This window comes from Canis aureus, chromosome 21, assembly GCF_053574225.1.
Source record: "Canis aureus isolate CA01 chromosome 21, VMU_Caureus_v.1.0, whole genome shotgun sequence".
Lineage (NCBI taxonomy): Eukaryota > Metazoa > Chordata > Mammalia > Carnivora > Canidae > Canis > Canis aureus.
Genome location: NC_135631.1, coordinates 56,119,511 through 56,137,435, shown reverse-complemented (window position 1 = coordinate 56,137,435; position 17,925 = coordinate 56,119,511). Strand labels below are relative to the sequence as shown.

The 17,925-nt window shown below is 53.1% G+C and overlaps 1 protein-coding gene across 1 annotated transcript in view; it reads left to right on the top strand.

The window, feature by feature from the left end:
* Positions 1-17,925, top strand: part of ABCA13 (ATP binding cassette subfamily A member 13) — a 233,896-nt gene that overhangs the window by 99,295 nt on the left and 116,676 nt on the right. The window contains exons 33-36 of the mRNA XM_077861791.1: positions 3,136-3,312; positions 4,722-5,028; positions 15,573-15,687; positions 16,674-17,003. Of these exons, the coding sequence (XP_077717917.1) occupies positions 3,136-3,312; positions 4,722-5,028; positions 15,573-15,687; positions 16,674-17,003 (929 nt within the window). The remainder of the gene's footprint in view (positions 1-3,135; positions 3,313-4,721; positions 5,029-15,572; positions 15,688-16,673; positions 17,004-17,925) is intronic.

Sequence of the window (17,925 nt, the reverse complement as noted above, 5' to 3'; positions counted from 1 at the left end):
AGGCTAGAAGATGGTAACATTTTCCTGGGGAGGAAAATCACTCATTTCGCAAAGTTCTCTTCCTGGAAGAGCTCTCTTGGGGATCCCGTCTCTTCCTTGCGGACACCCCTCGGCCACCCTCCACTCTCCTGCGCTCAGGGCCCACAGCGAAGCACCCGAGAAGCACCGCATGGCTTTTTGCTGCACGGAGCCGTGCCCGCTGGAGTCCCCAGGGCCACGGGATGGGGGGTGCTGGCGTCAGCTCCGCCCCTGTGTCAGCTGAGCCAGCCGTGCGGACCCTGCCATCCGTGTCTCCACAGCACATAACCTGGGTGCCCAGCTCTCTGTCTCGGTTGGGGTGGAGGTGGTGGCTGGCGATCTGGAAGTCTGCCCACCATGCGGAGCAGAGCTCTGATCGTGCGGCGGCGTTGGAGCGGGCATCCGAGGAGCCGCTATCTGCTGGGATCAAGGCAGCACCCTCCGTCTGTGCCTCTGCTGCAGGCGGGTTTTCTCTAGTCTATCAGTGACTGCGGTAGTGGACACCCCAGCGGGCGCTCAGCGTGCTCCAGACACAGTGAGCGCCAGACGGCTGACGGGCGTTTTATTTCAGGTGATCTTTAGAAAAACACCGCAGAGCAGATTATGATCGCCCGCGTTCCATGAGGATGAAACGTAGGGTCTCAGGGCCAAGCAGACACAGCTGCCCCAGGGAGTGGGGGTGGACACCCCGGCCTGACCCTGACCATGACCCGGTATGCTGCACCCCCACAGCAGATGTGGTCCAAACCGAGGGACTTCCCTTAAACTGAACCCCCGTGGCCTCTCATTGCGCGGAGAGGCCCGTGGAGGCGGGTCCTTGCGCGGTGTCTCGGCCTGGGACCCGGAAGGGGCAGAGTGAGAGCGGCAGCGAGTGGCCGGGGCTCAGGCCGCTTCTCCGTTCCTTGGGACCGTCCCGTTTCAGCCGCCGGGACAGGGTGCATGAAACCGCCTTAACCGTGTTCCCTGGCCACGGACAGTGCCAAAGCCTGGACGCGTTAACGGCTCTTTTCCACCTGCATCGAGGTGACAGGGATAGACCTTGAGGGAATTGCTCATTCATCTCTGGCCTTTGGGGCTCACGCTGCCCGTCAGAGCGGGTCCACGCCGAGTGGGTGAAGCCCGGAAGCCGGGAGGAGAGACGGGCAGGCGGACCGGCATGGAGGGAAGTGATGATGCTGAGGCCGCCCCAGGGGCGCCCGGGGAGTGGGCACGGCAGGGGGGGGGCATCAGTGGGAGCCTGGGGGCATCCGGAGGTGCAGCAGGGCCTGCGGGGGGGCCACTACCTGCTACCACATGGTGGACAGGTGACAGGGCCTGCAGCTAGGGGTCGACCCGGACCGTGGGGGGACCACGAGGACCCCAGGGGCTCACGCACAGGACACTTGTGAATGGGCCACCCCAGGCTCACGCTGAGCTGCAGGGTGGGCTCAGGATCGCCCTGGTCCTGCCTGATGTGTGCTCGCTCCTTCCCTCGATGCGGCGATGGCTGCACTCCCTGAGGCATTGCCCGGTTTCTCGCAGTGACCGGTAGGGTTTGCTCACAGCGAATCCACTTCACCCTTTTAGGAGCAGGGACGCCTGGGGGCCCAGGGCGTGACCCCGGGGTCCCGGGATCGAGTCCCACATCGGGCTCCCTGCATGGAGCCTGCTTCTCCCTCTGCCTGTGTCTCTGCCTCTCTCTGTGTCTCTCATGGATAAATAAAATCTTTAAAAAAGAGTAAAGTAAGACATAGCGAGAATGTCGACCAACACGTGCTGTAAAGCATAGTCTATACTTCTACTGTGAAGACTAGAAATCATCTCCACCTGGGGTCCTTTCTAGAAGGTTCTTGTCATGCTTCCGTTTCTTGATGGATCCCCGTTGCTGGCTCTGGTTCCAGTTGTCGGCGTCCACGGCTCAGGGATGGTCCTGTGGAAGCGGGTCCCGCGGCTGAGGGACGGGCCTGGCCTCTATACTGCCCTGTGTCTATGCGGCTCTGATTTGCTGTGTGTGTGTGTGTGTGTGTTGTGGGTGTGTTTCCGTGTGCGGTCACCCCCCCTTGGCTGGGCCTTTCCTGTCCCTTATGACGTCCCAAGCAGTCTGCTTCTTGGGGGTCCCCTAAGGGGCGAGGCCGGAGAGGAGGGTGTGGTCCACCCAGCAGGCTTCAAGCACGCTGCTGCAGCCCATGGTGACGCATGACCTCGGTGTCCCTGGCGGGCCTGATGGCATCTCCCTGCTCCCACCCCAGTATGCTGAGCACATCTGTAACCGCCCCCGTCCCTGGCTGGGTCCTGGGTGTGCCGCCCACACTGCCCCACTCCGCATTGTTTGGGTTTTCCACGTCTCTCCGTCCGGTGCTCCAGCTCTTCCTTGGAGCCCGACCTCACGTACCGAGTCCCCCTCAGTCTCCGGTCCAGGTGAATGGTCCACGTCCAGCCTCGGAGGCCCAGACCTTGCCAGCTTCAATCCCGGCTCCGTGTCCATTTCAAACGCGCACACTTGGGCAGGCTGGACCAGGTTTGGCTTTCCTTGGCGTCAGCGCTCCTTGATCCCAGATCGCTGTTCCTGCAGAGTTAATGTGACCGGGTGGGTGGTGTTCACAGAACACTTGCTGTGTGGCTCAGGGCTTGTTTTCTGGAATTCCTTGACACCAGGTTGGGACACTAGCATTGTTTGGCTGGGTTCTCTGTGTACAAGGCCTTCTGTGCTGCTCACGGGCTTTCCCTGGTTTCTTCTGCATGTTGCTGGCCACCTGGTGTCCCTGGATCCCGCCCTCCGCCCCTCTATGGCTTCTTTTCATCCCCATGAATGGATCAGCATCACAGGACTGCAGAACCGGGCACCTGGCTGGCTCAGTCGGTGAAGCCTGAGGCTCTTGATCTCAGGGTCATGAATTCGAACCCCACCTTGGGTTTGGAGCCTACTTAAAAAAGAAAAAAAAACAAAAACAAAAAAACAAAAGCAAACCAAACCCAAACCCAAAACCAAAACCCAAAAGGCAGAGTTGGCACTCAGCAAATAGATAGCACATCTTCCGTAGGAACGAAGTGTGACTCTCCAGTCACGTGCTCCATTGAAGGGATTTATCTCCTCGCTGGGCTGAGAGAAGGTCATGTCCTGTTGCACTCTGTCCCCAGGAGGCGAGCTGGACAAGGTGTTTGCCCGTGGGGGTGCCGGACGCATCCGCTTCCTGGGCCGGGTCTTGGTCAACCTCTCTTCCTGTGTGGCGCTGAACCGCTTCCAGGCCCTGGAGTCTGTCGCCAGCCTGGAGGCGAAAGCCCAGGAACTCATGCGACACAACAACTTCTTGGCCAGTAAGTATCCAGCGAGAAACACACTCGGGCAGGCATGGGCTCCAGGGCGCTTGCCGCTCTGCGTCGGTCTCCCCCGCCGCGTATGACGGGGGCTTGAAAAGAAAAGACGTCCTTTCCGGTTAAAACAAAACCAAGCAGAAAGACTCACTTTGAGCGGTGAGCTGTGGCTCTTGGCGTCTCCCATCCCGGGCTGCCCGCCATTCGTGGCATCTGTTTTACTAGTTCATGGTGTTGTTTTAACGGTAAAATCTCACTTGATAAATTGCATCTCCCCGATTAAAGTCATGCTCTGGTTGCCTCCTCACTTTTACTTTGATCGCAGCAGCTTGACGCCCCGGGGGCACGTGGAGGCAGGCCACGGCCAGTTCCCCCGCTGTCACTCGTGTGCCCGTGTCCAGGATACACACCAAGCGTGCTCCGGTCTTGAATGAACACGGAGTTATTCTTTCATTTGGGTTTGCGTGCGTTTCCTGAGGGCTGCCGTGACACGGGACCCCAGGCTGTGGTCTCAGCAACAGAAATCTGTTTTCTCACGGTTTGGGCCAGAAGTCTGTGGTCGAGGTGTCGACGGGGCCGGCTCCTTCTCAGGTCGAGGGGACCGTGCTCCAGCCTCCCCTCGGCGTGTCCACTGCCACCGTCTGGGCCTCATGCTGGGGTCTCTCCGTGTGGGACCACGTTCCCCTCCGAGGACACCTGGATGTCCTGGATGACAGCCCACCCTGAGGAGCTCCTCCTCCCTTGGCCTCGCTGAGGACGCGGTCTCCTCGTGCGCTCGCATTCTGCTCTGCTGGGCGCCAGGACTTGCGCGCGTGAACCCCGGAGCATCCCGTTCCACCCCCAGCATGCGTGGTGTGCGACCCCCAGAGAATTCGTGTGCCCGACACGGTCCCCGTGTTTGCATTCGAGTGATCGATCCATAACCCGAAGGCACCAGTTCCTTGGTTGAAATTGGAGCCCAGCTGGGCCTCGGTACATCATGCGATGCGACAACTCTCTGTGTCCCGCGTCGCTCGCCGCTGTCACCACACCGTTGACCACATTCCCTTCCATCCCCCAATATCCTCCTCCTAACCCTGCAAACCTGTCCCTCCCCTGCCTCGTTCTCAGAAAACGGAAGATTATCTGAACAGCCTGGTGCCATTTTCCAAGTTCTATAAAAATGCGAAAGAAATCATTTTGGTACAAATTATTCTGGGTACAGATTATCTTGTTGCAAATAATCAATGACACACGGTATGGATTTGTGGACGGGTGCCTGCCTGCACTGCCCCCCCGGGACGCGGATCCTTCCCTGGAGGGCATGGGGCTGAGTCTGGGGGCCTGTGGGGCTTGGCCTCCCTCCACCTGCTCGGGCCGTGGGGGAGCCGCCCTGAGCGCATGGTGACCCCCGTTACCTTTTCTGCCGGCAGGTATCATATTCAACAGTTCGCTGGCCGACCGTGACCAGGGGACGCGGCCTGTGCGGCTGCCCCCCCACATCACCTACACCATCCGAACCAGCATCTTGTACAGCATGAGGACAGATCTGGTGAAAAATCCTCTCTGGAAGTTTCATCCTCAGAACCTACCGGCCGATGGGTTCAAGTACAACTACATCTTTGTTCCCTTGCAAGACATGATCGAGAGAGCCATCATCCTGGTGCAGACGGGGCGGGAGGCCGTGGAGCCGGCCGTGCAGACGCAGGCTATCCCATACCCGTGCCACACCAGGGACCTGTGAGTAGGCCCCACACAGCCACCCGCCCGCGGGCTCCTGCTTTACAGTGAGATGTGCTTTGTGTTTGGATCTCTGAGCAGAGGATGTCTCCGAACTCCCCTGTAGGTGTTTCGAAGAGCATTTAAGGGAAGTCCACGCCTCAGTTTAATTGCTTATGATTGCCTTCCTGCATCCGGGTGACCCATTCCCAGGGGGAACTGCGGGAGATTATGGGATGGTGCGGAAGGTCACATTTGACACCAGGCGTCCGTAGCTTTAAAGACCCTTCAGGAGGAATCTGAACAGAATTCACAGGTTTCACATGCAGACCCTGAACAGTCGGCCTGCTTGCAGGGAGGGGGAGGGTTCAGAGGCCGTGGGGGTGGCTTAGGGGCTCGCGAGGCTGTCTGAGGACACCTGGGGTGTCCTGACCTGGCTGGTGATGTCCTTGTGGGAGAGAAGGGATGGTCGGTTATGGGCTGGAGCAGCTGGAGCACATCACTGGAAGGACAGTGGGGCCTGGGCCAGATGGGGCTTGCAGAGTGGAGCAGAGGGCGTGCCCCACTGGACGCGGACCCCCAGGTGTGGCCGGGTGGTCAAGAGCTCGGCAGCCACAGTGCTGCACGGGTGGGCTCAGCCCTGAGGGATACTCTTCCTGGAGCATCTCGTCCTGTGCCCCAGCGAGACTCCCCAGGAGGCAGGTGTGGGGAGCACAGAAGAAGGGGGTGAAGGGAGGCCGGCAGAGGGGCCACCTGGAACCTGTCGGTGATGGGGCAGGCAGCAGATGCTCGCCCTCCAGGGGCGCCACAGAGCAGGGTCCGCTGCACAGCAGCCACCTGACCGGGGCCACGCCCCCTGACCGGACACCTGCCTCGCCCCCTCCTTGCCTGGCCGCACACCTTCCGCACCACGGCTCCCTGGAGCCTTTTCATGAAGCAAAACCTGGTTGCTCAGGAGGTACCCTCCCGGGGCGGCCTGAGCACAGGCTGCACCCGCGTGGTTGCTTCTCTAGGGGTGTCAGAGCGCGGTGCCCAGGCAGAGGGTCAGGAGCAAGACACCGTTTGGAGACAGAGGTCATCAGATGACCAGGGTGCCCTTGGAACCAGGACTGCCTCGCTATGCGGATCATCTGAAAGCCCCTTACCCTCCATCTTTGTAAAGTGAAGACTACTTTCAAAGTGATGATCGTTTTGGCTTTGGATGTTTTCAGCCATTCCTTCTCTGCTCCTGAACTATTTTTTCTTGGAGACAATATCACCTAGAGCAAAATTTGAGAAAATGGCTTTTTTCTGGCCAAGTGTTGTGTAAAAACCTCACAACAGCCCCAGTGCCAGGGCGTTGTGGGGATGAATGTCCCGTTTCCAGATACCGGGAGAAATGGACTTTTTATGATGCTGTCCCTTAGCCGAATCTTGGGAAGATGGGATTCTGAAAGCCTCTCTCTAGCTCCAAAGCATGCTGTCGATGTTCCCCCTGGAAGAGGGGCTGGGGCGAGCAAGTAGGAGGGGCAGGTTCCCTCCCTCTGGTGCAGGGGAGCCTGGGGTTTGCCCCCAGGAGGGTGCACTGCGCAGAACGGCCCCATCTCTGCAAACGTCCTCATGGCAAGTCGGAGGTGGCCCGCGTGGTGGCCAGCTTTCCCTCCGAGCCGACCATGGTGCTCGGCTAATGGGCTTTGTGAGGAGGAAGGGCCCCATGTGCTTTCTCACCCCTTGTGAATGGGACCCATTCAGGCCTCAGGCTGGAGGGAGACACGGTGACTCAGCGACTCTGTCCGTCAGTCGTTACTCACATTGAGAGTAGCTGCCATCTGTCCCCACCGTCATCATATATTGTCACACAGTATGGACCATGCTGTACTTTCTGTCTCCCTGACCTACTTGGTTTATAACGAGAAGCTTGTCTGTTTTCATCCCTGTCACCGATGCCGCCCATCCTGTCCCTTCTCCCTTCTGGAAACCGCCACTTTGTTCTCCGTAGTTATGAATCTGTTTCTGTTTTTTTTTTTTTTTCCCTTTATTATTAGTGCTGTTTGTTTATTTTGGTCTTTTTTACTTTCCACATAGAAGGAGAATCACGTGGTGTTTGTTGTTCTCTGACTTGTCTCACTCATCATAAGACCCTCTAGGTCCATCCATGTCATTGGAAACGGCAAGATCTCATTCTTTTTACAGCTGGGTAATATTCTATTGTATACTTTGGAATATATGGTATATGGTCTATAGACCCAGGGTCATCACAGGACCTGCAGCCCCATGGGTCGACACATTCCTGCCCTGCGCTGCCTGAGCCATGTGTCTGGCTACGGCCCTGGACCATGGGGTTGTGGGGTCACTTTTACTCATTCCCTCCTCGGATACGGTAGGATTTCACGATTTCTCAGAAGCCTCTGTTTTAGTCCTTTGAAGCACGAGAAGCAGTAGCCTCATTTTCTGAGAGTCAAGTCTTGGAGGCCCTCATCGCCATATATCCTTCTGTTCTGTCTGGTTTCTAGTGATGTCCTTACCTGAAGGCTCGGTGGGCCTGTGGGAGGTGGAGGCCCAGTGGAGAGATCCTATAAGGCCCTGGTCCTCGGCCACCAGGGTGATGGCTCTGAAGCATGGTGCCGACCCCCAACCACGCTTGTGGGAGGTTTTTAGTAGCTCCTGCTACTTGCAGAATGAGTTATACAGTCGTTAATGGACTCATTTGTTTGACTATTTACTATGTACTATGTGTCTGTCTCCAGACGCGGGTGGGTCAGTGAAGGGACAGGTGAAGTCACCCGCTCCCAAGCCCAAGTTGAGGGAAGCAGGGTCTACACATACAATAAAGCAAACACTTGAATTGAGCCCTGGAGGGAGGTAAGAGCCCTGCTGGTGTGGGACGAGGATGGCAAGGCTTCCAGAGGAATTATTAATGTGGCCAAGGGCAGCCTTGCCAGGGAAGTGACATTCAGTCTATTAAACAAGAAAAATTCAACTGAGTAAATTTAAAGATCAAATGGGCTTTATTCAGGGTTCCCGAATCAGGCATCAGGCATCATCTCATGTGGCAAATACGAAGAAGCTCCCAGAGCGGGAGAAAGGGAAAGGCTTGTCAGGGCAAAAGGAGAACATTCAGAGGACATTATTAGCAAAGAGCACATTGTTTCAGGCCAGGTTACCCTCCGAGGGGAACACAGGGGGCGTCTCTGCAGCGCTGACCAGGTGATTCCAGGTTGACTGGTGGAAGATGCGTGCTCCTGGTGGCTGGAGCTGCACTTGGGCTTCGCTCGCTGATGTGGCTCAGCACAAGTGACCCATGTTTTGGGCCTGTTCTCTCTCTCTCTCTCTCTCTCTCTCTCTCTCTCTCAAAGATTTATTTATTTATTTGAGAGAGAAAAGGTGAGAGTGAGGGAGTTGGGGGGGGGGGCAAGGGAGGAGAGAGAAAATCCTAAGCAGAGTCCCTGCTGAGCCTGGAGCCCAGTCTTACAACTTTGAGATCCTGACCTGGCTGAGCAGGAGCCTGCTTCTCCCTCTTTCCTTCCTACTCCTATTCTCTCCATCACTTAGTCTCTTTCTCAAATGAGTAAATAAAATATTTTTAAAAAAGAAAGAAAACTTGCCTTTGGAGCCAGGTCCTCCTCTTGCTGGTCACAGACCTCGGGCCAGTGATGTGACGCTTGCTGGTGGGGATCCCTGCCGGGATCGGGATGCTTACTGCCCGCCGGCCCACCTCACTGGCTTGCAGGGCACAGCGGTGGTGTGCTGCTGAAAACCAGACCTGGGGAGGGGACGAGACCTGCCTGTGAGCACCTAGGGCGATCTGGGGGCCGTGGAGGGAGGCAGGGGAGCAGCAGGCAGAGGCCGGGCTGCTGGGGATGTGGAGGCCGCTCTGCACTTTGGACACAAGCCCTGCATCTTGAGTGAGAAAAACAAAAGCCAGTCCCTCTGGTTCTTTCCCTCTCCTGTCCTCTTTGAACTCGGTGGCTGCAGCTGCGGCTAATAGAGGCCAGCAGCAGGCAGAGGAGACGCTAGGCAAGGGGTCATTAGAATGTAAATCCAGCATTCGCCACCTTCAGGAAAAGAGCTGGTGCCAATGAATGTTTCTGAAGATCAGAGCGTCCTTTCCTAGATGCTTAGTAAATCAGCGGTTTGATTTCCTGTTTGCAGACTTTGGCTGAAGGTACTTTTGTCTGAGTTCCAGACTAGGAGTGAATAGTCGGAAGCATCTGGAAAACACCTGGTTGATTTATGCGGTGTGGACAGTAGGGGGCAGATGGAATCCTATTCTGACCTCCCTGACTTTTATATGTTTCTTTTTTTATTGTGAGTTTTATAAACAAATGAATATCAAGGGTTGAGACAACAGAGGGAAAAAAATCCTACTTCACACCCTCTTCTTACACGTCAGTTCTATTTTGTTTTGTTTTCGAACTGCTCTTCCACGCGTTGTCGTGGTGATGCGCATGTCACATACCGGACGTCATGAATCTTGCTAAGACACAGGTGCCTGCGCTGGTTCTTTGGAAAACAGTGTGTCCAGCACTTGCCAGGTGTCAGGTACCGTGGGCTCCTGGGTTCCTGGCAGGAAGAAAAGGTGTTCACTCAACGTGAGGCTCGAACTCACATCCTCAGGAGCAAGGGTCATGTGCTCCACCACCTGAGTCAGGCCGATGCTGCAATTTTATCTTATTCTATTTATTTATTTATTATTTATTTATTTATTTTTGCAGTTTTAAAATACATTACATGTACAAGGGCCTTCGGTATGTTCTGCTTCTCTTTTTCCATTTTCATGGAACTATATTTGGACTTTATTTATCGATTCTCTCTGAATACTTGGAATATGGGTGCCGATGGTCTTCGTCTTCCAAGAACTGTTTGAGTAAAGTTTCTATTAATTTCCAAGTGGAAGTCCTCAGGAATTTCCAAAGTTACTAAGTGTACTTTTAATAAGAAAAAAATAAGGGGCACCTGGGTGGCTCTGTTGGTGAAGTAGCTGCCTCTGGCACAGGTCATGATACTAGCATCAGGTCAAGCACTGAGCATCATTGGGCTCCCTGCTCCTCTCCCTCTGCCACTCCACCTGCTTGTGCTCTCTCTCTCTCTCAAATAAAATATTAAAAAAAAATAAAATAGAAACTACTCTGTGATAGCATTTTTTTCAATCAGATTGACAAACACTCAAAAAGGCACCCTATGCTAACTGCCACCTCCTGTGGGTGTACCCTAATTTTTGCATTGACTTCAGAAAGCATCTTTATCACGTCCACATTTTGAATTAATAGCATTTCTCCCTGTCAGCTAATAGATAATCTCCTCTTGTGAATGATTCTTGGGCCCTTGGGAAGAATTTCTAATTTCTTTTTTTGGGAGCACAGAATCGATCCATATTCACTTTGTTATTTAGGGATTCTCTTTCCTTGATGTGCATCCTTTCATGTGTCCTGGACTAAGGCACATAGGTCATGGTCCCCCTCCTACTTGGTTGTCCCTCTCTCTTTTCCTGTGCTGAGCACAGATGTGAACTACTGTCTTTGGAGTCCTAGTTAATGCTTCGTGCACATAAGTTAATGTGATGATCCCTGCTTGCTTCCCTTCCTTCCTTTCTCCCTCCCCCTCTCGCTCTCTTCCCTACATCTCTGTGTTCCCATTTGCTTGATGTGCCATGTGCCTCTGCCCTTAGACTTTTCTGAAATGTTTTGTTTTGGGTGTGTCTCTTGTATGTTTCATATACCTTCTTATTTAGGTGACAGTAGGTGTGTAATAGGATGAAGTGAACTTCCTTGTATAGATAGTCTTAGGTATTTTTCTATACTTGTAATTTTGCTTTTAAACTCATATTTAGGGGCACCTGGGTGGCTCAGCGGTTGAGCATCTGCCTTGGGCTCAGGGTGTGATCCCGGGGTCCTGGGATCGAGTCCCTCATCAGTGTCCCCGCAGGGAGCCTGCTTCTCCCTCTGCCTGTGTCTCTGCCTTTCTCTGTGTCTCTCATGAATAAATAAATAAAATCTTTTAAAAAAAAGAAACCTCATATTTAGTGATGCTTTATTGTTGTTCTAGTGGATATCTTATAGTTGCAACATCATATGAGTAATATCAACCCTTTATTTTTTTATGATGTGAAATAAAAGCAAAGTAATTTCTCTTTCTCCATCAGTAAATTTTCTTCTCCATCATGCAATTTTCGTTGATATTATCCAGTGTCTTAGATTATACCATGAAAGACACCTACTTATAATCTGTGAACTTTGAACAAATACCCTCTAATTTTCACACTTGCCAACTTATTCTCTCTGATTCATTTCTCCTAACCTTCTAATTATCGTTTGTTGTATCATTTCTACGTTTCAGGGAACATAACATTTCCTGTCTGTCTTGTCATATGAATTTCCATTTTTGTTTTAGTCTTTCTTTTACTGGAACCACATGTTCATTGCTGAGCATTATCCTAATACTGTAATTTACCGGTCATCCTTGGGTGGGCCAAAATTTGTCTTCTAGTAATTTCTTTAGGATGATCATATGAGGTCATACAACCTGCGTTCTTACATCCTTAACTCTTTGCAGTTTTATATTTGTTTTTTTTAACAATAAGTTTATTTTTTATTGGTGTTCAATTTGCCAACAACCAGTGCTCACCCCTTCAAGTGCCCCCCTCAGTGCCCGCCACCCAGTCACTCCCCTCTTCCCCTTCCACCACCCCTAGTTCGTTTCCCAGAGTTAGGAGTCTTCCATGTTCTGTCGCCCTTTCTCATATTTCCTACCCATTTCTTCTCCCTTCCCCTCTATTCCCTTTCACTATTATTTATATTCCCCAAATGAATTATATTTGAAAGGCAGCTTGGCTGGATATGAAATCCTTCACTCAGTATTTCCTCAAGTATCTTGTAGAAATAACTCCATTATCTGTGGCCTTGAATGCGATTATGGAGCAATCTGAGGCCACTTTGATGTTTTCCTGCTTTTATTTGACCTGTTAATTTTGGGGAGTTGCTGGTGACTTCAAAATTGAGTGAATTAAAAAAAATTGAGTGAATTTAGTGGGATACATTTCACTGTTGACCATTCTAGGATAATTTTGCATGGTGCAGGATAAGACCTTTCAATGTGTAGATTCAGGTTTAAGTTTCCTTGTATGGAAATTTTGACAGATCTTTTTCAGAGTCTCCAATTGCACGGATTTCTTTTCCCTGCATTTCTTATCCATAAAATTTTCCTACTTTACAAAAAAAAAAAAAAATGCCTTGTATCACTTCTGATTCTCTTCGTTGTGTTTCTTACGTCAATTTTTCATGGTCCCATACCACGTTTTATGCAGTATCGACATGTGCTTCTTCCAATTATATCTTTGTCTGATGGGTACTGTTTTCCTTCTATTTCTTTCTAGGTTTTTCCAGTACACACTTCCTTTCGTCTTGCTGTCTTGCCACCTCATCACTGAATTGTAACAATTCTGCTACAGGGTGGTTTTTTTAATGTATGGAATTCCCTTTTTAAATATTTTTACATTTATAGCAAAAAATATGTTCACTGTTTTCATCTGCTTCACGGTACCATCTTTTGGGTTTATTTTTTTCATTTGTTACTAACTGTGGGTCTCAACCACCTTTATCCCTTACATAAATGTGCTGGATTTGTGTTCTTATTGTTGTTACTCGTTCTGAATGAATTGGATATTCCTGACAAGTCGTTTGCAAGGGGTCCCATTAGTGGTGAGGACCAGGTGACATTCCTGTGGCCACAAGGGCTGAGAGCTTCCTGCAGATACATGTGTTCTTCGCATAACAGTAGGGTCTGGGTGCAGGAGTGGCTTCTAGTACCACCCTCCCCTTAACATGCAGCTTGGCATCCACTTAACACATCCTTTTCCATATGCTGTACCCTGGATCGTGCCCAGGACTTTAAGAAGAGCAGTTTGACGACACCTTCTAGATCTGCAGAGTGTGGGCTTTGCTACTGGTATCTCCCTTACCTACTTTGTGTGACTCCTTCTTGACCTTGATTATTTTAGCAGCTGTTTCAAATACTTCCAAGCATTTGTCAAAATCAGAACAAACATTTTTCCCTTCTCGTTGACTAGGGGCTGATTCTCAGCAGCAGATTAGGCAAGGGAGAGGCACACAGCCACGTACTACCGTTTCTCACTCCACGCACTTTCTCCCAAGTGGCCTCACTCAGGCTGTACGTGCAGAGTGTCTGGACGTTCTCTGGCTCCGGGGTAGTGGCTGTAAGAACTCCAGAACTGGGTTTATTCCACTGCAGACCTGTCATGACTTTCTCCTTTACAAAGGTGGAGGGTCCATAGGACATGCACATCATAGCCCCAGACCCACAGAGAATCCCCACCCAGTGTGACTTCTGGGCAGTAACTTGGGTGGAACCTTAATATTTGTGTGTGATACTAATTGGCTGTTTGTAAGACGTTGCTGGAAGTACAGACTCCGATAGCCATCAATTCCAGTGCTTTTAAGTAAAAAAGATAAAGTTCACGAACACGTAGATAGATTCTTTTCAACCCCCCGCACCCAAACTCTGTATTAGTTGTTTCTAACTTTACGAGTGATCCAAGCTTCATTTTTGTGGTAAATTGGGCTAGCCCGGGAGAAGTGACGTCACCTGTGGGGTATACAGGGGTATATACTGTATGGTGTTCCCGTTCACAGACTTTTACTTGCACTGGACACTATGAAAAACAAGGACTAAAAAATCCCAGAAAATTCATGAAACTGAGTAGCGTGTGAGTTACCTATTTAGCTTCACCGTATAACATACAAGTTAACTGATATTTAGCTTTAAAATGTGATGCACAAAGTTGATGGCTCAGCATAGTCATCTTAGGCAGAAAAATGAATAAAAATAAGTTAATCCCCCTTCCCTTTTTTTTTCACGCACTTATGGTTTCATTGACAAATATTTGGCTCCTGCTGCGTGGCCTGTCTTTGCCAAGCCGAGGAGTGGGAGGCCTTCCCCAACAGGCCCAACCACCCAGTGTGAAGGGCAGATGGTTAACACTCTGAAGGGAGGTCTGGAGGGGGGGGGTCCCTTCAAGGCTGTTGCAGCAGGGACCTCGCTAGCCGGTCCCATCCCCAGGTCAGCATCTCTGTCTGCACCCTTGTCCATCTACACTGCTGCACGTCCACTGTGACCTTCCCACGTTCTCCTCCTGGGCTTTGCCACCTCCACTTCTCTGTCGTCACTGCATTCAGTGCTCTGCTTAAAAACCACACACCTGATAGGTTCCCTCCCCTCCTTCCAAAACTCTTTCGTGGAATTCCTTTGTTTTTTGAGTAAACCTGCTGTCACCTAGACCCACAAAGTCCTCCTAGGGTTCTGGCCCCGCTCATGTGCCGCCTCCACCTCCTAACCTGACTTCAGATTCCTGCGATTTCTGCAGGATTCATTTCCACCTGTTCTGCCCTCTGATGTCTCTTCCACGGACGCCTTGGCTAACTACCCTGTTGCAGATAACATCCCTCCCCACTAGGGCCAGAGCTGGTCTTCCACATGCTCGACCACGTGTGTCTTCTCATCCTGGCTTACGTCAGGTGTGCCCCAGCCCCACCAGAACACAGGCTCCTCCATGACAGGACCTTTCTCTGGTTTGCTCACGGACCACATGGCCCATCAAATGGCTTGCCCCTCTCGGCGGCCCCCATGATGGATCAAATCATGAGTGTGTGGCCCAGAGCTCAGGGGGCGTGGGGTGAGGAGGCGGGGCCCCGGTTGGGGTGGGAATCCTGTATTTACAGCGGAAGTCACAGTGAAGGGACAGAGACAGAAGGAAAGTCAGGTTCTAGAAGCAAAAGGAAGAAGGGAAGGAGGGACCAGTCACTGGAACCAAACCCCCAAGAAGTCAAGAAGGAAAATGATGGAGAAATGCTCCTTGGGTGTGAGGCGTGGCTGTAACGGGCCTTCTGGAGGTCGGCCGTGTCAAGTTGCATTGGACAGGGAAGCTCGTGGGTGAGGTCGGGGAGTGAGTGGAGAGGAAGAGCCAGGGAGACTTTCTTTCTTTTAAAGATTTTATTTATGAGCGAGCGAGCATGAGCGCGGGAGGAGAGGCAGAGGGGAGGGACAAGCGGGCTCCGTACTCACTGCGGAGCCCAGTGAGGGTCTTGTCTTATGACCTGAGCTGAAGCTGAGTCTGACACGTAACCGACCGGGCCCCCGGGCGCCCCACGGTGGGGAGACTTCGAGCGGCCACTTGTCAGGTATCTTGTAGGCGATCATCCACAGTCACCGGAGACGGTCGATGGGAGATAGACTGGTCTCCCCTGACGGGGAAGTTGTGATCATGGGGTAACGGCCGATTTCCTTCTTCCCACCCGCTCTGCCGAGGAGCGTGTCAGAGAGCAGTGACGGGACGGGGGCAGTGGCCGCTCAAGGGACCTCCAGCCAGCGAGCGTCCTTCGTGACTTTGCACACCTCCCGGGACACCACCAGCCGACCTAAGTCACAGGCCCGTGGAAGTGGCCGCACGAGCTATTGCTCCGTAGAAGGGTTTGAGGCTTGTAAGGACGACAGGGAAAGCAGGCACATGGGACCCGATCCCGAGCGGAACGCGCCCCTTGGCCTCGGACGCTCACGGGATCCTTCCCTTGCAGATTCTTGAACAACGTCGGTTTCTTCTTCCCTCTGATAATGATGCTGACGTGGATGGTGTCTGTGGCCAGCATGGTCCGAAGGCTGGTTTACGAGCGACAGATCCAGATAGAGGAGGTAATCGGCGGGGGTGGGCGGGCGTCCTGGCCCGTAGCCACCCCCTCAGCCGGGGTCCCCATGCCCGGGGCGGGGCGGGGGGTCTGGGGAAAGCATTTCCCGCCCGCCAGGGTTAGCAGGTGTTTCCTGTGGGGCTGTGAGGGAGCCCAGGACGGGTGGCCAGGTTGCTCACTTGCCAATTTTTACATGACCCGGAAAGGCCCAAGGGCGCACTTCCCGCCTTGACTTGCGGGGCGATTCCTTGGCGGGCAGCCTCGCCGTTTTGGCTTTAACATCATTAAAACTTGGAACAGTTGCAACTGCTGTTAAGGATGACCGTCCCGGGTGGAGGCTGGTGTCCGGGGAGGACCGGTGTGCACGTTGCCCGCTGGCCTCCCGTCCTTTGGTGCAGCTGCTTCCTGCATTGTTCGCGCACTTAGAACCGACTTATCCCTGCATTTCTGTGTTTCCCCCTCCAGCAGGGCCCCGGGTGGGGGGCTGGGGTCGAGGCCCGGCCGCACCAACCTGGTCTCCTTTGCCAGTGGCCAGCCGTACACCCGCGGCCTCCCGGGGAGTTCTGGGCTGAAAACCCATGGGTTTACCGATGTGATTCCGTTACCATCACTTCAGGCCGCGTCGTTGTGTGGAAAGCCTTCCAGCCCGGGCGTGGGAAGGCCACGGTCCCCCTTCCCTGCTTTGCGCTCTTTGTCCTCATTAAACCAAACCAATAGAGCCAAAATGATGAAAAATAAAAACGAAGGAAAACAACCAAAAATAAATAAATAAATAAATAAATAAATAAATGAGCGGGAGGGTGTGGAAGAAAGAAAACCAGCAGCGACCAAATGGACGAGGCAGCGTGGGGCAGGCTCCCAGCCCTGAGGCCCCCGGGGCGCCCGCCACACCGGGGCCCGGGCTCCAGGGAAGCGTCGGGTGCGGCCTCACCCGGGTCTCATCTCCTTCTCGGCCTTGGGGTGATCACCGTGCTCTCCCTTCCTCCTCGGCAGTACATGAGGATGATGGGGGTGCACCCCACGGTCCTCTTCCTGGCCTGGTTCCTGGAGAACGTGGCCACGTTGGCCCTGAGCAGTGCCGCGCTGGCCGTCATTCTGAAGGCGAGCGGCATCTTCGCCCACAGCAACGCCTGCATTGTTTTCCTCTTTCTCCTGGATTTCGGGGTGTCGGTCGTCATGCTGAGTTACCTCCTGGGTGCGTTCTTCAGCCGAGCGAACACAGCAGCCCTGTGGGCCAGCCTGGTGTACATGATCAGCTTCCTGCCCTACATCGTGCTGCTGGTTCTCCGTAACCAATTAAGTGTCATTGTTCAGATGTTTCTGGTAAGTGGGGTTTTCGTTTCGTTCTGTTGCTGTTTTTAGAAACGCACAACACAACCGCTGCACCCACCCAGCAGTCGGTCCCCGCAGCACTTTTTGGAAATTGGTAGCACCTTAGAGGCAGCACAGGACCTCCGTGTCTCATTGTTTGCCGGATGGAAAGCAGTAGATTTCCAGAGCTGTTTTATTTATTTATTATTTATTTTTAAAAAAGATTTATTTATTTATGGTAGACATAGAGAGAGAGAGAGAGGCAGAGACACAGGCAGAGGGAGAAGCAGGCTCCACGCAGGGAGCCCAACGCGGGACTTGATCCCGGGACCCCGGGGTCATGCCCTGGGCCGAAGGCAGGCGCCCGCTGAGCCCCCTGGGGATACCCTCAGAGCTGTTTTAGAAGCAAAAGATAAGCATTTCTCCTGGAGCATCAGGGATGACGTCATGTCGGGTGGAAGGATCCCTCCACTAGCAACGTCACAATTGTTCCACCGTTTAAGGCACCTCCCGAAAAAGTACGAGAATTCTTTTCCGTGCTCGATGTGATGTACGGACCAGAGAGGTGCCTGGACCAGAGAGGTGCCCATTCCCTGTTTGATGAGAGCTGCCTGGGGAGCACGGAGCCGGGAGGGAGCAGGGAACTGCGTCCTCGTGGACGGGACATGCGCGTGGCTCTGAGGACGGTCAGCTGCAGGGCACCAGCCCGTATTTCAATTCCCCCCCGCAGGTCAGGCCAGGTCCCCAAACTGCAGCCTGCTGGGAGGTGTGAGGAGAGTCCTGAGGGAGCATTTGGAAGGTTCCCAGGAGGGTGGACCCTCAGGGCTCCTGTGGGGTTCCCTGAAGGCCGGCAGAGGTCAAGGTGGCAGCTGATGTACCCTCTCCCATGGGGATGGGGTCCCTTGTCTGCTCGTCCGGAGTCTCTGCGTGAAAT